Raw genomic sequence first — 23754 nt, 5'->3', positions numbered from 1 at the left:
GGGCTGGACTCGAACCGCTGTTGCTCAGAGCTCAAACTCTTGAGCGAGCTCTTAACCAACTGAGCCACTCGGCCGGCCCCTTAAAATTTGTGTTTTTAATCAAACAAATTCTGCACTTCCTTTAAAGGGCCTTCCCAACTTTTTTTTTTTAATTAAAATTTATCGGGGTGACAATGGTTAGTAAAATTATATAGGTTTTAAGTGAACAATTCTGTAATACATCATCTGTATATCACATTGTGTGTTCACCACCCGGAGTCAGTTTTCCTTCCAACATCATATATTTGACCCTAAAGGGCCTTCCCAATTGACCCCGATTTATCTTACTGCCTCCTCCCCTTCACTGTCCCCTATAAGCCCTGTCACCTATATCCACAAGGCCCCTTATCCACAAGGTTCCTTCCCTCCTCGCCCTGCAGGGGTCCTCCTATCCTCTCCTGGACACAGTGGCCCTGAGGCACATGGCAGTAACACCTCCTGTGGTCCTCAATAACCCGTGAGGTAGATCTGATCAGCCCCACTTTGCAGATGAAGAAACTGAGCCTTACAAATACTAATGGGCTTGCCCAAGTCACCCAGCTGTATGGGTGGAGCCAGGCACGGAGCGGAGTCTGGGGCTGGCCAGGGGGCTCCTCCTAAGGCTCACAGGCAGGTGAGGGTGAGTGCGGAGACAGGATACAGCAGCAGAGCAGGGCAGAGTGTGGGAGACCCACGTGTGTGAGGGAGTCCTCGCTCCACCTTCCAGAGGCGCTGAGAGGCCACAGCCTATCACCATGGAAACCAGACAGGGGCTCCTAGAGACAGGAGCTCTGGTTTGGATTTCAAACCCAATGCCACTCTCTCAGAAGCAACTTGGTCAAACTTTCCAAATAGGAAAAGTGGGAAATAAAAAGAGAGAGGAAGAGAGACAAATTCCCAGACTGAAGCCACCCCAGAAAGCAGGCCTGGCCACTGAGCTCAGAAAGTTTTGTTTCTGTGGCAGAGTGGGGGCAGGGCAGCCTCTCTGGGGCTCATGCCTCTCTTTCCAGGGAGCCTGGGCGGGCAGGGGCTCAGCCCTTCCTGTCTCTGCTGGAATGGCTATCCTTTCATGTTTCCCAGTGGGAGGTAAGAAAGGGTTCTTTTGGAAAAAGGGCTGGAAAACCACTGGCCCACCTTTGGACATGGGAAAACTGAGGTCAGATGAGGCTGGGACCAGGAAGTCAACAGCAGGACTAAACTCTGAGGGCAGGGCAGCATCCGCCAGGCCTGGGGTGGGCACACAGAGGATCTGTGGATTGGGCCCAGTGTGGACTGGGCACTGCGGTAGCCAGAGTCCTTGCCTGCCACCCAAAAGCCCCAGCCACACCTACAGAGGCTCCTGGCTCAAGGCCCTCCTACAGGGCAACCCTAGCACCACGCACAGCAAGGGATGGGTGCCCACAGGCCAGAGCGTGACCTTCGACCCTGGGGCTCAAGGGCAGCCAGGGATCCCAGAGAACTTCAGGCAGCCCTGGGCTCACCAGAATCTGACACAAAGAAACCTGCTGGCCCTGCCAGAGGAGACAGTTTTGGAGCAACGGCAACAGTGTCCATCTCTGGGCCATGGGAGGTACTGCCTGGGCCCCTCACTTGGGCTCCCAGGGCCAATGCCCATTGCCTCAGGAAACCCATCCTCCCTTTGGCTTAGGGTGACTCAGCGTGGCCGAGGGCTGCCTCTCTGAACTCCTCTGAGGGTATCAGTGATCTGCCTGGAGGGACACCCAGGGGGCCTTGGCAAGGAAGGGGAGGCAGATGGACAGGAGGCAGACACCAAAGGGCAGCAGTCTCAGGGGGGACCGGTGACAAAGGTGACCCAACACACCCTGCCCTCCTCTCTGTAACCACTCCTGTTGCCATACCTCTTTGGGACTCTCATACGCTCTTCACCCCTGCCACCTCCTACACCCAGAATCCCCCTGGCGGGGGATGCTATGGCTCACTGTTTTGATTATCCAGGTGGGTTTTTTGGGGGCAAACTGGGAATGTGAAACGGGAACAACAGCCCGCCAGTCATTTGCGCTATGGTGAAGGCCAGGCAGGCCAGGGTGGGGCCCTCCTGAGTGATCTGGGACCGCTGCCTGCCTTCCTAGGACAGGGCAGTCACACACTCTGGTAGGGGTGGGGCTGGGACCGGCCATGTTCTGACTGCACCAGGCTGCTCCTGGGGGCTCATATGTGTAGCTCGTGGCCACCTCAACACATTTTTGGGACCATAGGGCTCTTGAGTGTCAAGTGCTGGACGCGGGCACCCCCCACCTCACAGATGAGAGGGCTGAGTCTGAGCGCTCGCGTGGTCCTCTGTGGAGAACACAGCGCTTGTACACCCTGGCTCTGTGGCCCAGGGCTTGTTACCTCAGTTTTCCTCATCTGCAGACAGGATATCCTGATGCCCCTCCTTCCTGCTGGGTTTGAATGGGGCCCGCTGGTCAGGGCCAGGCAAGGACGCAGCCCCGGGCAGAGGTGGGCAGTCACAGCAGCGTCGACAGGCTCCCTCTGCCCTGGGCACCGTGGCCATGCAGTATGGGCTCTAACCTCAAATCCTGCAGGCTGGGTGCAGGTGTGTGTGGCAGGGGGACAGGGACATCCTGAGCTCTCCCCAGCCAGGCTCTGCGGGGTGGGAATCTCGGCTCTGCTCCTCACAGGCTGAGTGACCCTGGGCCTGTGCTGCCAACAGTGTCGGCCTCGGCTTGTTTATCATAAGTGGGATCATGGGGCTGTGTGTGTGTGTGTGTGGGGGGGGGTAAATCAGGGCGTGTCTAGAAGGTGTCCGCTACCCCTGAGATCCTCTGCACCCTGTGGCCTCCCTCTTCTTGGCAGAGGCCCACTCACTGACATTCCCAGCTCTGCTTAGGAGCCAGGCTGTACCCTGCCTCCCATAGGCCGGGGGAGGGGGGGACAGGGAGGGCCTGTGTCTGGAGTGAGCACCCACGCTGGGCCAAGTGAACGGAACAGACGCTGGCACTGCCAAGCCTTTTTCTTTCCAAAAGGGCATGTTCTTCAGTGACTACCACAGCAAGGGCCTGCCAGGGAGCCCCTCTTCCTCCTGGCCCAGAGATGGGGCACCCACAGCTCCTGCGTCCGCCGGGTCTTGCTGCTTCAGCAGCCACAGCTCTCCCTCAGCCTCTCCCCCAGCTGCCCTTAGGTCCTTAGTCTGAGTGGGCCGCCTGCCCTGCTCCTCTGGCCAAAGCCTCACTCATCAAAGGCCCCGTGCTTCCTCCCTCCTCTGGGAAGTTCGCCTTCCCCTGAGTCCCCAAGACCAGGGTACTGCCCCTCCAGACAGCGCACCTGGGCCTGGGGCAGTGTCCCAGGAGGACAAAGCTCAGAGTGGTCTGTCCAAGCTGAGACAGTTAGGTGCATGCCTCAGAAAGACATGGCAGGGACACTTACTCCAAGAGCAAACCTCTGAAAAATAACTTGCAGTGGGAAAAGAAGCCCACACTGAAAAATGTTCTTCTCTTCAGGAATGTTAAACAGCGAGCTCCTGACTGAGCACCCTAGTGTACACAAACACTGCAGGCCCCCTGGGCTGGCCAGAAACTCCGGCATGGAGGCAGCCCATAGGATGTGGGTCCCAGGCCTGCGATCGAGGCTGGGCTCTGCTGCTTACGGTTGTGTGCAGGGCAAGTCACGGCTGTGTGGCTGCAGGGGTTTCTGAACCCCCTTGCAGAACTGTCATGGTGGGGTTGTGAATGCTAAGGGCCTAGGCACACCCTCTCCTTCTGCCCAAGCATCCTGGTCCTGACACAATTGTGAATCCACATCTGGAGATAGAAACTGTCTCCCATGGCCGGAAAAGAATGCACATCCAGAGGGCCATCTAAAGGCTGCTTACATTGGATTCTTTTAGCTGTGACTAAGGATGGCTTGGCTTGGGCAGAGGTCCTGTGCCTGGGCCTCATCTCACTTTGTCTCCACTGTGCTTTCTGTCAGTCCCCTGGGTGAGGACACACTGCAGCTTCTAAGGCAGGAATCAGCCCTGCCCCATCTGCCTCCTCCTCTTGGGCTCACTGTCCCCACAGACAAGGAGGCGGGGACATGGAAGGGAAGGCCTGGGGCATCTTCTCCAAGCTGAACCGGGGCCCAGCAAGCAGGAAGCTGTGAAGTTCAGCGAAGCTTGCAGAGCCCAGGACAGGGAAAGGAAGGAAAGCCTGGGGACCAGCTAAGAAGCCACACAAGTTTGCTAACCTTTTTAAGACTTAAACACTGGACCTTTTTTCCCTGGAGAACTTGAAATGATTCTTTTGTTTACTCTGCTTTTGCAACTGGCCCATAGATCATCGCAACAAGGCTAAAAATAGCGCCAGTGCAGCAATTCCTACTACAGCCAAGAAACTCATATTTCAATTTAAACTTTTCCCTTCTTTTCTATCCTCTAACTCCCAATGTAATGTAATTGGGTTTCCTTTAACCTCACTGCTGCAAGGCTCTGGTGATCTTACTGAGAAGGAGACAGGGGAGGCCGGCTGACCTGCCACAGTCACTGCCATTGAGGGCGGGGCCGAGAGCAAAAGCCGAGCCCCTTTGCTCGCTGGACACAATGAGCATGGCCATCAGTGACTAGGCGCCATCAGGGAAGAGGAAAAGCCACAACAAATCCCAGACATCTTCTGGGAATCAGAAAGATGTCAGGGCCTAGGAGCTGAGGCCACAGTGGGAAAAACAGTGAAATGATGGGCAGTGGCCCTTCAGTGTCCCATAGGCACATGCACTCACAGACCCAGGGCCCACACACCAGGCACACACACGGGGCAGTGGACCTGGCGCACCAGAACAAAGCTGAGCTCCAGGCCAGGCTCCCTGGGCCCACTTCTACCCTCTCCCCCAGACACCCCCCGCCCTCCGTCCCCACATCCCTACCCATCGTCCCACAGGTGCCCTGGTCCTTCCTCTGCCTGTCTTTGGGGTCCATCCACTGGCTGCCATTCTCCTTGCCCCTCACTTGGTTCTCAGGCTGATTCCCGCCTTAGAAACTGACGCTGCTGCTGAGCCTGGATCCCAGCAGTGTGGCCAAGCCTCAGCTCCCTCATCTATAAGGCAGAGATAATGGCACCACCGACATCTTGTGGGTCATGAGGATTCAACGAGCTGTTGTGTGTAGTGCAGCCCCAAGAAGTGGCAGGTCGGCAGCGCTCCCAGGCCCTGCCCCAGCCTGGGCCCTCCAGCACACCCGTGTTGTGGCATAACATCTAGAAGATCTCCTCCACCCCAGGCCCGCTGCTCTATGAGCAAGACCACACTCTGCATACGGCCCAGGTGGGTAGGGCCCAGCAGTGTATGCCAGCTGCCCCTTCATGCATGCAGCACCCATCTATGCCCCCACCCTGGCTCACGCCGCTCCCTCTGCTCGGAAGCCCATCCCTGCTCTGTTGTGCAGGCACCTCCTCCAACATCACCTCCTCTGTCTCTCTCACACTCTCTGCTCACCCTCAGGTTATGGAGTCTGAGCTCCAAAAGGGATGGGGGCTTGTTCAGGCCTGGAGTCTCAAAGGGCACGTGTGCAAAAGTGACTGCAATAGTGGGGCTCAGTAGGGCCCCACGTGGGCAGGGCTGGAGGGGTCAAAATGAGATAAGATGAGCTTGGGAAGGCTGGGCTGTGTAGTGATACTGCATATGGGAAAGCCTGTGAGGGGACCACAGACGGAAGCCCTTATTGTAAAAACGGCCCTCGACCTGCATGTTTTAAAAAGCCAAGGAATGAACTGAGAGAGGCCAAAGGCCTGCGGGCAGGAGGGGTAATGACAGCCAGGCAAGGATCCAAAAGGAGGCCTAAGTGTGGGGGAACTTACCTGTGGCTTCAGCAAACCCAACCCTGTCCCCACGTCCCCACGATCCCTCCCCATCCACCCAGCCCTACCCAAAACCCTGGGCTCCCACGACCGCTGTTCACCTGATCACCTCCCCCAGGGACCTGGGTGCCCCTCAAGAGTGAGCCTCTCTCATGGCTTGATGGCAGATAAAATGGGCCAAAGGTGACCCAAGGGCCATGGGAGAGTGCTTCGCCACTAAGAGGTCTGAGGGAAGGGCAAGGGACTCCACTCCCTGAAGGAGGGGGGCAGAGGGGCGGGGCACAATCTGTTACTCTCACTATCCCTCCCCATGTGCACATAAGTAGACATCACTAATGGGGCAGAGAGAGCCCGGATATGGCCCCTGAATTCCAATAACGTAGTAGCTAAGGGCACGGGCCTTGGAGTAGGATGGACCTGGATTTGAGTCGCAGCCTGGCCACTTGGTAGCTGTGTGATCTTGGGCCATTCCTTCAGCTTCTGTACCTCGTTCAAGGGCGTCTGACAGAACCCGCATACCTCAAGGCCCTGGCAACTGTGTCACGACTGCTGGCAACAGCTGCTTCAGAAGCACACTTGACAAGCTCCCTATCCATTTCTCTCCTAATACCCAGAGCAACCAAGTAAGCTGGGAAGTGGCCTGTGAACAGGGCCTGAAAACAGGTCCACAAGCAATGCTGTCCTAAGTGAAGGTGTCCGGTTTCTGGTCAGCCTGGTGGGTAAAAATGGGCTTTTGGTTGTTGTAGCCTTTAGAGCCTGTTGGCGTCAACTTCTCCATCTGCGCAATCGGGATGATATAGTACCTATGCCTCACAGGCATGCTGTGGAGGGCGAGAGGAGGCGCCCCAAGTGAAGCTCCTAGAGAGTGCCGTACATGGGGCCGGTCCTGCCACTGCTGCTGTCAGATGCCCCAGGTTGGGCCAGGCACGGGTGGTTTAGCACTTCAGGCAGGGTGGCAGCCTCCACTATTGCTGTGCTCAGCCTCAGGAGCCAGCACCTGGGTGGGCCTGAAGAGTCTACCAGAGAGAGGTGGCCCAACCCAGCCAGTCAGCCACTGGAGGCCATGCCCGTACAGGTGCAGTGCCCAAGTCAGCTGACAGGGCAGTGTGGCCACCAAGGGCAGCCCTGGCCCATACCTGGCCCAGCTACTGAGCCCCCGCGCCTTCGTTAACCTGGAATCGCAACCTCACCTCCTAGGGCAGGGCTAGGTGCCATGTGCCCCTGGTCGTTGCCACCCCATCCTGCCAATGGGCCGTTCGGGCAATACTCTTCCTTGGGAGCAACTGGGCCAATCCCAGTGTAGGAGCCAGTAGGTCCCTGGCTTTCCGCCCTTCGTCCCTCACGTGTGGCTGCCGGTCACCACCCATGGGCTTCAGCAGTAGACAGGGCGAGATATACATCCTTCCTCCAGCATTGCCTGGTGTGGGACCTCGGCCAAGGCACCTTATCTCCTGGCACCTCCAGGAAACGGGACTAATAATCCAGCCTTGTGGATCAGCCTGTTGACCATGGACCTTGCTGACAGTGCAGGTGGCCCAGGACCTGGCACACAGCAGGTTTAACAGTAAGGCAACACGCTCCTTGAGGTATGGGCAGAAGGACAAACAGAGGTGGACTGTGAACCGGTCACAACCAGTCCTGAGTGGAGAGGTGATGCAGGTGGGAACAACTTCAGGAAAGGTCCGGGGCGGTCACCAAGTGGGCACTTCCTATCCTTCTGTCTGTTTTTTGTTTTTTTTTTAGCTGAGCCATCCTGCCACCTGTTGGCTGCTCAGTGGCAGCTCAGCTCGGGCTGTGAATTGAACTGGCAACCCTGTTGCTCTTGAGTGAGCTCTTAACCAAGTGAGCCACTCGGCTGGCTTGGCACTTCCTATCCTGACGTTCCCTGGCCCAGGGACTCAGCACTGGAGGAGCTGCACTGGGGCACCCGTGGGCTGGGCTGAGCACCCCTCACTGATGCTCCTGGGGCTTGTTTACTGCTGGGAAACAGCACAGATCTGCTGCTGCCTGGGGTGGTGTGAGGTATCATTAACTGGGTGGAGACCAACACCTCATCCCTGGGTTGTGCCTCGGTCTTCTCTGATGTCTGCCGCAAAGGCCCTGAACTTGGAGGCAGGTGTCAGTGACTCAGCTGCGGGGTGGATGTGAGCAAGGCAGAGGCCCACCTGCATGGCACCTGTTGGGGGCTGGAAGGGGATGGGAGGGAAGGGCCACGTCTGGCCCTGCAACAGGAGCTGGCTGTATGCGGTACAGGCCCCAGGGCCTGGTCAAGGCCGGGTTTCTGGGCACCCAAGCCAGGATGGTGCCTGTTCCCCTCATTCTGGGGCTGCTGCCCCCTTGTTAACCTTGTTGCAGGGAACTCTCGAGGGTGAGAGGAACTCACGGTCACTAGGTATGCCCTGCCTGCTGGGCACTGTGCCAGGGGATGCGTTGGGAGGGCAATGGCAATGCTGTTCTCAATAAGCTCCCCACCTGGGGTGCCTGGGTGCACTGGGCTCGAGGCTGTGCCCTGCCCAGCATCACTGGCCTCCATCTGGACCACTGGCTCTCAATTTCCCAAAGCGGAAGGGTACTGGCTGAGGCCTGGCCTGTATTATGGGCAACGTCTCAGGCTGGGCCTTGCAGTTGGCTCAGACGCTGGGCCCCCAGCCTGGGAGGGGGGCCCACTGTGTCTTCACCCCTAACACCTGGCATCTGCTCACTGGGTGGAGGGAGGAGGAATCCCCCAATGTCACACGGCCAACTGGTGGCAAGTCAGACCAGAATGGGTATGACTGATTCTCAGCAAAATGGAAAGGGAACCAGGGGCTTTTGAGACCTGTCTTTTCCCCCAGCTGGCCACCCAACCAATGGGGGCCCTTCTTCTCATATCAGGGCCCTCATGAGCACTCAGGCTCTAGGGCTGGGGGCCACACAGCACAAATGCTTAAATTAGAGAAACAAAGATGGCTCGTGACAACTGTATCTCCCATCAGTTTAAGTAACATGGAGTCAGGAAAAACAGAACCACCAGGCCTGTGTGGTGACTCCCAGGCAGGAGCTCACACCAGAGCCTGGGCAGACAAGGGTACTGGCCATGGGCATGGGAAGGGGCTCAGCCACCCTAGTCACCCCACAGATGGGCCAAAATGAAAGTTGCCGGTGGTTCTGAGGGCGAGGAGGGGGCAGAACAGTGGCTGGTAGGAGGGAATGTGGCTCGGCTCTGCAGAACCATCTGGCAATGTGTGGAGACACTGTGTGTGGAGGACCTCTGACCCGGTCTCCAATCCTAGAGACTTTCACAGGTGAGGAAGGAGACTGGGGAAGGCAGTGTTTTTGTGCTGGGGAGAACTGGGCCTCCAACCCGTTGGGAAGAGGGCAGGTAGGTAAGCTGTGGGATAGTCAGATAGCAGAGCGCTATACAGCTGTGACCAAAAAGGAGTGAGTACATCCATAGGTACTAATAGCCGAGCCAGGCCATGCAGGAGGGATCCCATGTGGCAAACAGAGAAGGCCACGCCATATCTCAGGTGGCCCCGCTGAAACCAGGGCAGCCCTGGAGCCTCTGGAGGGCCCTGGCCAGGCAAGAGTTGGGGCTCCCACCAATCCCACTCCAGCCACATCCCTTCTGGTACTAGCACTATCCTCCTGAAGCACCACTGGGATCCACAGACAAGCCCCAAGGCTCTGTGCAGGCTGATTTCCGGTCATCAAGATAAATGGGTGATGTGCCAAGTGTGTGTTAATGGCTCCTATCTACCTGTCGTGACCACCCTGCCTATGGTCAGCCCCGTGTTCTGGGTGGGGCCGAGTAAGAGGCAGAGTGGCCAAGAGCTGAGCCTGCCTGAGCGGAAAGTCTGTGCTCCTCTCGGTGACCCCGGGGCCCAGGGACCTGCCCCCAGGTGCCACCAGCCACGGATTGCTTGCCTGTGCCGCAGGCAGACCCCCACGTAGGTGGGAGTGGCTGTGCAGGAGGCACTGAAGCAGGGCAGCCAAGCTGCTGCAGGCCAGCACCTCCCCTCCACACCCTCAAACTCAGGCCACAGCCGTTGTCAGCCTGCACAGCCTCAGAAACAGGAAGCAGGTGGGCCCACGGCTCCCTTCGCTTCTTTCACAGTGGCTGGAAACTGGGTTGAAACAAGAAAAAAAACCTGCTTGCTAAAATAAGCAAACATTTTGGGGAAGGAGAGAGAACCATCTCTAGCTTGGTTACTATGGGAACGTTTCTGCATCAACTACAAGAGGGAGAGAAGTTCTCCTTGGCCAGAGCAGCCCAGCGCCGAGGGCCCGCCTGCCCAGAGGTGTGCATACCGACACAGGAAACCATGGAAACTTCTGAGCACTCAAGAGATGTGCCTTTAGCTTCCATGGTATGCTTGGTGCCTGCTTTTTGCCCTCCTCTGCCCAGGGAGGTGCAGCCTTCTGGCTCCCACTCAGGGCTAGCACTGGCTCAGGAGGGCTCCTACATCCCCAGGCCCAACCCTGGCCTCACTGCCTCTTACTCCAGCCCTCCATGTCTTCCGTGCCCTCCCCCCACTCCACCAATGCTGTGAACTGTGAAAGGACATGCACCAAGGCCTAGGCCAGGCCCAGCCAGGGCAGAAAAGGCCGCGAGACCTCAACCAACGACATTCGACAACTCTGGCTCTGTTTTGGCAAAGACCAGACTAAGCTGCCCGGTGGGAGAGGGCTGGGGTCATAGGGCCTTCAGCTGAGGCTCTGACCAGCCCTGGAGCATGAGACCAAGCCCAGAGCTCCAACCTGCTTGGCAGACAGCCCCAAAGCAGGGATTTTCCACAGCAGAGGAAAGCGGTGGCTGGGAGCTGTTACCTCTCAGTCAAGTTAGGAACAGTGGGACTGGAGCTGGACCAAGTTCATCTCTCTCTCTCTCAAATGTTTGTCCAACCACACTGCTGGGCCCTGCTACATGCCACATCTCTGCTGCTGTGGGCCCCTAGTCCACTGTGGGACAGGCCCCGTGTGCAAGGAGCTCTAGTCAAGAAAGCTAACTGGAGCCCCAGGTCACACTCACCCACCCTTCAGCACCCATCCCCCCCCCCCATGAAGGCTCTGCTAGCATTGCCTCAGGCATGGTCCAGCCTTGAGGGGCTCCCCCTAGGGTGCCTCTAACCCTGGCCTCCAACCTTTCCTGGATGAGCAGCACCTACCCTGCCAGTGAAAGCCCTGCCTCCAGCCTACCAAGACCCCTCGAAGATTTCGCCATCCCTTCGACATGCCCCATAGCATCCTACTCTAGAGGCCCAGTATGAAGGGACATGCATGTGGGGCTCTACTGCAAGCCTCCGAGTGTCCTGGGGCAGGGGCCCCACAGCGGCCAGCACTGGCTAGACCAGGAGAACATGCTTGGAGACCATTTGTTAAGGGAGAAGACACGACTACAAACAATCCACAAATGCTCAGCAAGCACCTTCCCTGGGCCAGGCTGGGACAGGCCAAGGACTCAAAGAGGAACGCGAGGACAGCACAAAGACACTCGCATAGGGAGGCCCACTGCAGCTTGCCTGTGAGCACAGAGACTGGCCCTATGTACGTTCCTACCCAAGGAGACTGTGGCCCGCGCACAACACAATCCTGGAGGCAGCTGCAAAGAGCAAGACGGCGTATACTTCTCACAGGGACATTCTCCAAGACAGTGTCAGTGAAAAAAGCAAGTTGCCGAAAATTACCCCCCTACACACACACACACACACACACACACACACACACACACACACATTTTTTAAAGCTGCATGACAAATTTGTCTGATTTTGTACACACACACCTGAAAAAAACAACAACAACAGCCTGGCCACTCACGTTAGTCCTGAGAAGGGCACAGTGCCTGGGGAGGGGAGGGGGAGTGAGGGGAGACGGGAAGTGCAAACCAGGGGGTCTGGGCTCTGTTGTGTCTGAACTATTTGCAGTGACAAGGTGACACAATTTTTAGAAATTGTCATTGAAAAACAACAGGAGGGTCCCCTAGCCTGGGCCCTGAGGATGGCGGGGGGACACTCAGACAGCCACTTGGGTGAGTGATGCCAAAGGTGGGCAGCCTGGGTGGCCCAGGACAGTGGGGATTAAAGGGATGGCAATTCGGGGTGCTTGATGACCCTACCTCACCCTCCCTGCCCCATGCCTTTGCCCTCACCCCAGGCAGAAAACCCCAGTGCTCATTAGAAGGGAGAAGAGCCAGCCTGCTCATCCTGACCTACAGCCTCAGCTGTCAGAGGCACAGCCCCATCACAGCAGTCAGCCGTCTGCTGCTCCATAAACGTGGTAGCAAACAATTTCCTCACACTTGATAAAATCTGCTGGACAAACTCACGTGCTGAGAGCACGCAGGGTCATACTTTCTGATGGGCTGGGTGTGGTCCTGGCCGGAGGAGATATCCGCCCTGGAGGTCTTCCTAGAGTAGTGGCAAGGACAGGGTGGGGTGGGCTCCACAAGGGCCATCTGTCACCAACCAGCTGGGAGCTCCTGTCCCTCTGTTATTTCACAAATAGGGGTGCAAGTATCTGTCTGGGCTCTGCCCAGAGGTTAACCTTTCAGGCTCAAGGAGCACGAGGCGCCCCAGCCCATCTCCAAAGAGCAGAGCTGAGAAAGCAGAGTGGCCGGCCAGGACTCGGGCTGGGAGAGGGCCTGAAGGTGGTAAAAGCAGTGGGTCTCTGGGAAGCACAGAGGGACAAACAGCTGACCTGAAGGAGGCAAAGCGCCGAAAACATCAGTCCAGGCTGAGTAGTGTGTATCTACGGGGGCTCTGGCAGCCTTCCCTCCCACAGGCACAGCCTGACTGCCCTTCTGCAGGGCTCATTGTCTGGGAGGCCCTGGAAACCACAGGAGGAGCTGCAGGAAACGAGCCCAATGAAGAAGGGACCTGGGACACCTGGCGTCCAGCTCAGGTGTGCTCCAGCAGGGCAGGCATCTGAGGTGTCGGCCTCCTGAACTCTACCATTTAGGAAGGCTGAGTGCTTCACCATGAGGAAAAAGGGGATGTTGGGTCTCTCCTTCCAACATCACCACACCGTGTTTAAGGGCAAAGCACCAACAACGGGGGAGGGTGGAGGAAGGGAAACAGTTTTCTTGAGCACCTACCATGTGCCATGCCCCGAGTTAGGGACAATACCCCATTATCTAACTTGATCGCTACAATTACTCTTCGAAGCAGATAATAGGAGCCTATTTATAAGGGAAGTAAATAATCCAGGAGCTCACTGAATGTAAGTCAGTTGCCTGGTTCTAACTTGGGTTTAGCAACTGCAGAAAAAAAAAAAAGTCCACAAAACACTGACAAAGGGCCCATTTCATTAATCTATAAAGAGGTCTTATAAATCAATAAGAAAAGGACCAACAATCCAATAGGAAAATGAACATGAGTAGAAACTGCACAGAAGAGAAATTAAAACTGCTAACATATCACGGTCAATGCCGCTCATAATGAAAGAAACAATTGTATTTTTCACCTACCGAAGAGCAAATATGAGACAGTTCAACACATTATCACAGTGTTGATGAAGTCTGAAAAAAATGAGTCTAAGGTGGGAGTGTGGGCTGGATCTGTGAAGGGTCATATCTACTAAAACTTTAAAGGCACACCACAAACCCTTTAACCCAGGAACTGCTTCTAGGAATTCATCCTAGGAATCGACTCCCGAATATATGCAAAGATGTATATTTTTGTACAAAGCATTGTTTGTGATAACAAAAGACTGGAAAGAGTCAATAGGGGATGGGACATCCGTACATTGGGAGAACTATGCAGTTATTAAAAAGAACGAGCAAGTTCTAAAACACTTTCCAAGATATACTCTAAAGTGGAAAAAACCAAACAAACGAAAGACCAAGGAGCAGAAAAGCACGTGGACTTTGTCTTGGTGTGCATCTCCGTGCACTGGCTTATAAACGGGCAGACACCCTCTGGATGGACACACACAGGACGAAGACCAGTGGCTGCTACGGAGCAGTGGCTGCGGCCTGGGCATCTGGGTAGGAGGGAGCTTATCTTTCACTACAAACTCCTCGGTACCCCTTGGTACTGTGCAGACTGATTACAGATTACATCTACCATGTGTCTATAAAGTACCCACAGAGAGAGGGGTGGCAGACGCAGGGCTGGCCCGCAGACGCTCAGCCTGGGAGAGGAGAACCATGGACCCAGACACCCCACCACCTGGCCGGCTCTCAGTGGGGACCTCACCGTGCCCATGTGCCTCCAGAACCAGCCTCTATCACACCCCTCCAGACCTGCCTCTCTTGGCTCCCGTTCAGGTCAACCCCACCCTTCAGTTTCTCTACATGTAACAAGGTATGGGAAAAATACAGGAGAAACCAAAGCTCAGAAGGTCCATGTGACTTGCCAAAGCCATCCAGCTAGGAGCTGGCTGTGCTGAGAGAGATGGTGGAAGACAGGTGACAACTTGGCAGTGGAACAGAGTGAGCAGGGGCCATCTGTCTCTGTGAGGGGCAGAGTGAACGAGGGAGGCCTGGGCCCAGGTGGGGCAGATGTGGGCCTTAGGGGGCCTCAAGATAGGGGGCAGATAGGCCACGGTGCTGGGCTATGTCCTGCCCGGGGAATGGGTCTCTAGCCACACGGAATGCGAGGACTGGAAGGGCGCTGAAAGCCCAGCACTGGCCAAACTTGTTTTTAAGCAGTATAATCAGAATCTCCAGGTGCTGCAGACCACATGGGGGGCACACGGAGCTGCTCTAGGGAAGCAGGGGTGTGGGCATGGAGGCCCTCTCACCACTGCCTGCCACAGCTCCAGAATACCTAGGGCTCCAGAGGACACGCCGAGCTTGTCCACGCCTCTCCCCAAAGATGGGCAAACCGGTGCCCGGAGCTGGGAAGCAACATGCCAGAAGTCACTCGGCAAGCATGACCCCACTCCCGAGTCTGGCGCACTGTCGACTGCGCCACCCTGCCTGCCCTCTGAGGATGCCACAGACCCGTGGTCCTGGGAACGCCTACCCAGGGGTCCATTCACATGCCTTTGGTGAAAAGCAGTGGCAGCAAGCAGCCTCGGAAATCAACAAGGCAAAGTACTCACGTTGAAGAAATTGGTCTTGTTCCTCTCGCAGAAGAGCCCCTGTGCCGGCATGTGCTGCAGTTGTTGCCACGGGATACTGCTGCCTAGCAACACGTCGCGGGCCCACTGGAGGTTCTGGGGAAACAAGAAGTAGGTTGGAAGTGAGTGTGTAGGCAGCTCACGGCGCCCACGGGGAAGGGAGGCAGTCCCCTCCTTCCTGGCTTCATTGGCAAAGCGGCTGAGCAGGAGCTCCTGCCGACACCGATCCCGCAGTTCTCCCTGCTGGCTTTGATCATCTGGCTGTGGGGTACGTTTCTGGAACTGATTTCTTGCCTAGCACAGCTGACTCAGGAGGGCATAGACAGGGACCCCTCACCCTGACCAACTACGTAAAGTTGCTGCATGGACCCAGCACCCTGTCTTCTGTTGGGGGGCCCCAACTAGTCCAAATGGTCAGTTCTAACGTGTCGGGATGTCAGCAGTTGTCCTTATCACGAACAGCAACACAGCCACCTTAGTTTCAGACTCAGTGGGGTGCTGCAGGAAGCCAGCGGCCTGCATGCTTTTGGGGGAGGAGGCTCTGTCCAAGTGCTCAGGCTGGTGCTCTCTGGGCAACGGTGCCTCTTCGTGGAACCTGGCAATGAGAGTCTGCTGGCTCAGGTGGGAATGGGGGTCAGGGTGAGGCTGGGCATGGGCCTGGCTGCCTTAGCCTTCTCACTGACCCAGAGAGCAGCCTTTCCCTACCAGTTGCCTGGCTGGACACATTCCCCTCTAAGGTCTTTACCACGGGGGCTCCCATGGCTAGGACCAGTGCTAGGTGCCCTGCATGTACCCCACTTGAAACAGTGATGTCCTATAGGGAGAGGCCTGTGGGGCAGAGCTGAGCCTGGCACTCAGGACTGCACAAGGCCAGACCCTTGTTTTCTCCACAGCACCCTCCCGCCCCAGCCATACAGCCCTCCCCCCACCCTCCCGTTCGCCACCCAGGTTCCTGCCTTGCCTTCCCTTACCACCCCCCTGGCTGGGCCTTCATCACTTCACATCCCAACTGCTGTGAACACCCTCTTAATTCTCAGCCTGAGAGCCTGTCCCACCTGCTCCCACTGTTCACTACTGGTCAGGCTGGGCTTATGAAATAGTTCCCTTTCTCACAACTTCAGGCAAAAGTGCAAACCCCAGCTTCCTGGCTTATTGGCTGGGGGCCCCCACTGGTCTGCCTGAGCCTCTGCTCCCACCTCTGCACAGTCGGTCATGCTGCAGAGGCTTCTGTGGGGCTGAGGGCTGCTCCACACCCAGCACGGGTGGGACCTTGCAGCTGTGTGGTGGTGGGGCACACAGGAAGAGAGTCCATCTGGGATGGGGACAGGTGAGCTTTAAAGCACGCATTTCCTGGATGACACACTCACAGAAGACAAAGGTGGCTCTTGGGAAGCCCGGGGGAGAGCGTCATCTCCTAGGGGAAGCCTGGATGATTAAGCCTGGCATCAACTCCAAGGCTAATTTCTACAGGGACATGGCCTGGCTCCGGGAGAGGCTGAAGGCTGAGGCCCCATAGAGGCGAGGCTGCCCTTGCCCAACAGGGCTGTAGCCTGGCCTGGCCTAACTAAGCAGGCTCAACATGGGGCTAGGGCCAGAGGGCCATGGACAGCCCCAGGAGTACAAGGGGGCACGTGCTGTCTACGGCCCTCTGCATGGTTGACCCTTCTGGCCCCGCATTCTGGTGGCTTGCTTTCTTGCTCAGAGCCCGCCCCCAGAGGGACACCCCTGAGCAGGAGTCACACCAAGGGCTATATGGGATCCCCTGTCGCTAAGTCTCAGTGGCTGTCAGGGAGTCACAGCTGCAGCTGCAGTCTGCTGAGACATTTTTTTCTTCAGGACTCGCAGGCTTTTCTAGGGCCTTAGGGACCCATGCCAAAGCTATTCATGGTGAGCGATGGGGCTTCCTGTCCACTGACGCACCCTTTCTCTGCCCCCACGTGGGGGAGACAGAAGTAGGCAGAGGAAAAGGGCTACCTGGGTATCAAGAGTCCTCGGCCCTCCACCAGGCCCCTGATCAGGAGCATGTGGCTACTCTGCTCCACACTTAGAAATTAGAGTGAACCACCCAGTCCCAGCCTTCAACTTTTGAGCTCTGATGCGCCAAGAGGGTCAACTTGCAGTTCACATTCAAATGCCCTAGCAGCGCCCAGCAGTCTGGCTGCTCAGAGAACCTGCCGCCCAGGCCAGTCCATTAATAAACCTCCGGAGGCCAATGACAAGTCCTGGCCCAGTGCTTTCTGGCCCTCACCTGTACCCCTGCCCCCACAGCAGGCCTGGGGAGGGAAGGCTGGCCTTGGAGAAACAGTACAGAGTGGGGAAACAGGGTAGGTTGGGAGTGCTTCATTACAAGGAATAAAATCCAACTCAGATTAGCCGAAGCTGGCTCCTAAGGGCCCCGCGATTCAGGGGGTCCAAAGAGAAGATAAAGCCTCAGGCCTCGGACAGTTTCAAAAAGCCCAGGAGAGAGGCTCATGACCTGCATCAGTGCTTAGCCATGACCTCTCAGGTTCAGTGTCACTTGGTTCAAAAATCTGTCCTGAGGGAGATTTAAGAGGCTCGGCCTGGGCAGATGTCTACTGCCGGTCTCATCAGCCATGGGTGGGAGCTCACAGAAAGGAGCACAGGACAGGAGACCACTACCTGCACTTTGAATATGACGGGTGAGCCTATCCATCCATGACCATGGAACTAGGGTGCAAAGGAGACCCACCTCAGGTCCAGCCTGAGTAGGTCAGGGAGGCTTCCGGAGGAGGTGACACCTGAGCTATGGTCTGCAAAAGACTGTCAGGTGGCTGAAGGGCTCACTGAGGCAACAGCCTGGACAGGCAAGGCGTCCAGGCCTCGCTGAGGACGCAGAGGCCAGATGTGGCCAGCCACGAGGCCAGTGGGGGGGCTGTGAGGCAGGGGAGGACATGGGCCACGGGACCACCCAGGGACCACAGCCTGTGCATGCTCTTCCCCTCCTCTCAGGCCCCAGGCCAACCTCTCCTCCAGCTGCGTGCCCCTGGGAGACCCAGGGCATAGGCCTGGCCTGCACTACATAGAAGGCCGAGAGAAGTTATCTCAGAGCTATGACCCTAAAGCTTCTTCTGGGGCTCCTTGGGGACTTGTAGGAAGTGTCCAGGTGACCCCTTTAAGTAACAGCCTTGTTTTTTTGGGAGGGGTGGGGAAACAAGTCTTGAAGAAGCATCTCCACAGTCACTATTTTTTTAAGAATACCAAGAAAATAAAACCCAACAGATTTCCTTCTGGCTGGGGATATGCGAGAGCACAGCACTGAGGCTGGGGAAAGTTGGGAGGGGGGACCATGGTCCAGGCCCCAAGGCTGTGGGACAAGAAGGCACATCCCTCTGTGGCTTCTGTTTCTACCACCCCTCTGCAGCTTCTCCAATGACATCAGCACCAAGACTGCCCTCCTGCCGGACAGTCAGGCAAAGCACAGAGGACCCGGGAGGGCAGAGGCGCTGGGAGAGGTCCCAGGGCTCTTAAGAGACCTGAAAACCAGGTACTTGAGGTGTTAGGAAGCACTGGCCCTGCCAAACCCAACCAGGATCAGCAATTAGCCTCCTGCAGACTTGGCCGCTGCACATCAGCAGGGGGTGTGGCTCCCCAGCTGTCTCCCAGGCCCACCAGAGAAAGAGCTGGTCGATAACTAAGGCACAAAGTGTCCAGACGGACCTTCATGTCTGAGGCCCCAGAGGGGCGCTGACAGGGTCCAGGCTAGGAGGTGAGGTGAGGAGCAGAGGAAGCTGACCCGCACACTGCACCCATACCACAGAGCCTGCCCCGCGGCTTTCCAGTGTGGTGAGGCAAAACTTGATGCCGCCAGGGCTGAGCACGGCGCCGTAACTCCTCGTCCCATGTTAATCACCCTTTTAGCAATGCAGAAACCGAGGCTCAGACAGGTTCAAGAGCTGGCCCAAGGCCCCGTAGCCAAGAAGGAGCAGAGCCAGACTAGCCTTCCAGGCCAGGCCGGAGGGACTCGGAGGCTGGCTTCTTCCCCTGTCCCCCTCAAGGTGAGCCAGTCACTAAAAATCTGCCCAGTTAAGTGTTGTGTGCTTGATACCGAGCCAGCCACCAGGAGCACCTCCCACAGCAGCCCCCTCAGGCTCTGTTGCCAACACCACTGTCTCCTAGAGCTCTCCGACACATCTAGGAATGGGAGGACCACCACGGAGCGGCATGCCACAGAAAGGCATGGCTCTTCCTGGGATACATGGGTCCCCTGAGGCTCGTGCACAGACCCTACTCTGACAGAGGGCAGAATGCACTAAATGCCCTAAAGAGGGGCAGACGAGGGTGGAGGGATCCTGACGAGAGGCATTCCTCTGCTTGAAGGCCTCACCTTCCTCAAAGCGAGGGCCAGCTCCACGCTTCGCCCACATGCCAGCTTGTCATCCCCCCACCCCGTGCTCAGCCCTCTAGCCACACTTGCCTCTGCCCCCACCTTGGTCCCGTAGGTCTCTCGGCCTGGCACTCTCATCCGACCCCCATGGCCCCACGGCCATCTTCAACAGCCTCTTCCACTGACTTCCTTACTGACACCTCCTCAGGGGCCAGATCAGTTTGAGGCCCAAAGGATGAGACAAATATTAAGGGAAAGAATGAAAGGAAGACCGGTAGCTTGCAGAAAACTGTCAGCCTGACAGGCCAAAGGGATAGCCTGAGGCCCAGAGGCAGGAAGGGGCCATAGTATATGGGGGTTAGGGAGACCCCGGACACTGGAAATGGGAGTGCTGCGGGGCAGAGCTGCTGCCCCGGGGATCTTTTATTTAAGGGAGCTGTAGGGAGAAGAGGCTGCTTGTGAGCTCCTGTGCTGGGGCAGGCTGCAGCATGAGGCCTGTCTTTTGAAACACCCTTCACTATTCTCTAGAGCAGTTACTCAGAAGCCCTAGGTCTGCCCGCGCAGTCCTCCATAAGGGCACAGAGTGTACACACTGCCATCAGGTGTGTTTTCACTCTCCATCCCCACTGTGCGCACTTGAGGGCAGGGGCTCTGCTATGCGCATCGGCCTCGCACACAACCACTGCTCTGCAGCCAGCTGCTGAAGGAATGAACGAACCACCAGCAGAAATGCACAGGAACCATGCTGGAGGGAACGCACAAAAACATAAGCGGTTCTGCCATGTCATGGGTTGTGGGACAATGAGGTGGTGGTAGTTTCACTCATCTTTCTGAACTTAAACAGTAATATTTGTAATGGATGCTGCTGGCAGAGTGCCCAACCCATTCTAATGGCTGGACTCCACATCTCTCTGTGGAGAGAGGACCAGGAAAACGGCCAGCCCTCATGGGGGCCATCTGTCCCACCTCTTCTGGTCCCCAAAGGCACAGCAGCCTTCAAACCATGTGGCAAACAAATTTTGAAGTGTGTAGTCAAGATTCGTTGAAAAAAATATGGAGTTTTCATTTTTCAAACCACGTAAGAAAAGCCTGCTGAGAACTGGATGGCTGGGATCTGCAGTGGCCCAGGGCTTCTTCGTGGGGGGCTGGGTCACAGCATCCTTTTGCAGTGGGGCCACTTCTGTGTGTACAGAAAGGGAGCAGGGGCTGAAGGCAGGCAGCAACACCCTGCTCTGTGGCCGGTGTGTCCCCGTGACACCTGGTTCCACTGTCTGGTAGGGAATATGAAGCTCACCATCTGTCCCTGAGGTGCTCACTTCATGTATGCTGCAGGAAGGGGATGACTTCATTATGTCCGGGAGCATCAACTCTGTCACACCCAGTCAGGTGGTGCAGGGCCCTCCTCAGAGGCCGTCTCATTTAATCTGGCTCCACAGGTTCCACATGTGAGCCATAAGCCAGGGGCACAGGGACATGGGGTACACATAACAGAAGGGTGAGGGGCAGGGGTTCACAGCCCAGCTGGTGGTCCCTCAGCCAGGCTCATACCAGCGCACAAGCCGCCTCTGAAGTCAAAGGCCAGCGGCTTTCCCTGGAGATAGCATGGCACTACAAGCCCTCCCAGCAGGAGGCGCCTCTAACCAAACAGTCCTAAGCAGACATGGGTCCTGGGTTCATCTCACACAGGTCCTAGGCCAAGGCAGCGGGTTTTGATTGGGCTGGGGCAGTCATGCCGCTGTGCTGACACATACCAAATACAGACAGGCCCTTGCCATCTATCTCCAGGAGGATGTGCCACAGCAAGGGCTGGGTCATGACGCTTTGTGGCTGCTACCAGGAGCACACTGGGGTGGGGAAAGGGGGCCTGTGGTGGGCCTACAGCATTGCTCAGCGTGAGTGGCCTCTGCTCCCATCTGAGTCGCAAGCACGTGGCTTGCAAGGCAGACGGCTCTCGTCATCACGATGGACATTTCCTGCCTGGAGAGGCAGCATTAACTCACTTGAACCTCACAACTAAACCTACAGAGAAGGTGCCATTATCCTCACTTTACTTGTCCACAGGACTGAAACTGGAAGCTGGCTGGCTGGCTGGCTGGGAGGTTCAGGGAGCCGGCACTCGGGAGGGGAGGCTCCGATTCTAGCATGTGCACTGGCAAGGGGGACAAGTGGTGGGAGGGGGATGCATCCTAAACATAGGGTCTGGGGAAGAACCAGGCCTGTGATCAGGGTGGCTGACTAGCCCCTTCCCCATCTCACGCCCCTCAGTCCCTGAACAATCCTCACCTGGGTGTTGCTTCCTGGTGACAGCTTGGGTGCTAGGTATGTCAAGAGCTGTTCCAGCCCAGAGGGGACAAGTTACACTGCAAAAGGTGGGCTTCATCCCAAAGCACAGCAAGTGAGTCTCAGGCCCGCCCGCAAGCAGGAAGCAAGCCCTTTAGCTGAGCAGAAGTTGACTGAAGGCTGAGCCTTGACGTGGGCAGTGCCAGGGCCAGGTGACAGGCAGAGCCCCAGCCCAGGGTCCGGAGGTGAGCTGTGTATTGAGCCTCAGGCAGGCAGCCTCTCCCACAGAACGGGCCCTTCTCCTCTCCTGTCCCTCCTCCCTTGGGGGGTGCTGAGTGCCCCTGGCTTGCTGCTCTGCTCGTGCCACACTGACCAGCAGCAGCCCTGTTATTGTCTGGCTGCTATGCTTGGACATGACCCCCTTGAGGGTGGCGGCTGGTGTGTCAGCCTTACTTTTGCTAACCTCTCAGCCTCTGTCACCAGGCCAAGCACACAGTGGGCCTTCAGTGAACATTTCCTGGGTCAGCCCTGGTGCAGCCATCAGCTGTTACGCGGGCACCCACCTGACGGGATAAAAGATCTGGGTCAGAGGGCCTGTCTGCTCCATCTGGAAGGTAAAGGCAGAGTAAAGATCTGAGCCTTAGGGGTCCTCACCAGTCTAGCCACCGCTGGAGGCAGAGTCTCGGCCCCACCACATCCTCGCCAAAGGGTGCGAGGCAAGCTGCTATCTCCTCTGAGCCTCAGTTCCCTGCCCCCTGCCAGGTAGGGTGCTGTGAGAAGCAACACCAAGGTGCTGGCCCAGGCCAGGATGTCCTGATGCCCCACAGGCGTCAGCTTCCTGTCCTCTCTCTTAAGACACTGAGTGACCTGGGAGGATGAGAGAGCAAAGAATGGGCAGAACACCCCATCCCCGATGGAGACGGAGCAACCACCACAAACAAAGTAGGTCTGAGAAGCAGCAGTGACCTAATCAAGAGGCCTCCACAGGACTCTGGCTCTGGAGAGAACGGCCAGTGTTCCCAAACCCTGGCCTCCGTGCAGGGGACGCGGTGTGCCCACGCTCTCGCCTCCCAGGACTGCCACCAGGGCGGCGGCTTCTCATGCACCTCCAGGCACCCGGGAGCAGGGGCTGAAGTCTTTTGGATCCTAGCCATCCTGGTGGGTGTGAAGTGGCATCTGAATGGTTTGGATTCACGTTTCCCTGATGGTTAATGGTGCTGAGCATCTTTTCTTATGCTTATGGGCCATCTGTATATCTTCTTTGCAGAAATGTCTATTCAGATTCTCTTCCCATTTTTTAAATTGGGTTGTCTTTTAAATAATTATTGAGTTGTAAGAGTTCTTTATATATCTTAGATATAAATCCCTTACCGGATATATAATTTGTAAACGTTTCTCCCATTCTGTGGATTGTCCATTCACTTGGATAGCGTCCTTTGAAGAACAAAAGTTTTAAATTTTGATGGTGTCCAGTTCATTTCTTTTGTTCACTTGTGTTTTTGGTGTCATATCTAAGAAACCATAGCCTAATCCCAGGTCATGAAGATTTACATCTATGTTTTCTCCCAAGGGTCTTATAGTTTTAGCTCTTAAATTTAGGTCTTTGTTCCATTTTGAGTTAATTTTTATACATGGTGTGAAGCAGGAGTCTGACTTCATTCTTCTGCATGTGGCTATCTAGTTATCCCAGCGCATTTGCTGAAAAGATTGTCCTTTCGCCCACTGAAGTGTCTTAATACCCTCGCCGAAAATTAATTGACCATAGATGTATGTGTTTATTTCTGGACTCACAATTCTACTCCACTGATCTGTATCTTCATCCTTAGGCCAGTACCACACTTTTTTACTTTTTATTTTTTTTCATTTTTAATTGTGGTACAAAACACATAACATAAAATTTACCATCTTAACCATTTTTAAGTGTACAGTTCAGTAGTATATTTATATTGTTGTGCAACAGATTTCCAGAACTTTTTCATCTTGAGAAACTGAGGCTCTATACCCATTAAACAACGCCTTATTTCCCCCACCCCCACAGCCCCTAGCAACTAACATTCTACTTTCTGTCTCTATGGTTCTAACTACTTTAGATACCTCATATAAATGGAATCATATAGTGTTTGTCTTTTGGTGACTGGCTTATTTCACTTGGTATAATACCCTCAAGCTTCATAAATGCTGTAGCATGTATCAAAATTTCTTTCCTTTTTAAGGCTGAATAACATTCAACACTTTTGATTAATGTAAATTTGTAGTAAGTTTTAAACTTGGGAAGTGTGAAT

The 23754-nt window shown here is 55.9% G+C and overlaps 1 protein-coding gene across 1 annotated transcript in view; it reads right to left on the bottom strand.

Moving 5' to 3' along the window:
- The window catches only part of CABIN1 (calcineurin binding protein 1), a 174519-nt gene that overhangs the window by 43512 nt on the left and 107253 nt on the right, over positions 1-23754 (bottom strand). The window contains exon 26 of the mRNA XM_019665398.1: positions 14830-14943. Within this exon, the coding sequence (XP_019520943.1) occupies positions 14830-14943 (114 nt within the window). The remainder of the gene's footprint in view (positions 1-14829; positions 14944-23754) is intronic.

Source organism: Hipposideros armiger, unplaced genomic scaffold (genome assembly GCF_001890085.2).
Source record: "Hipposideros armiger isolate ML-2016 unplaced genomic scaffold, ASM189008v1 scaffold_443, whole genome shotgun sequence".
In the NCBI taxonomy this organism is placed as follows: domain Eukaryota; kingdom Metazoa; phylum Chordata; class Mammalia; order Chiroptera; family Hipposideridae; genus Hipposideros; species Hipposideros armiger.
Note: the sequence above shows the minus strand (reverse complement) of the source record. Positions and strands in the feature narration are given on the sequence as shown.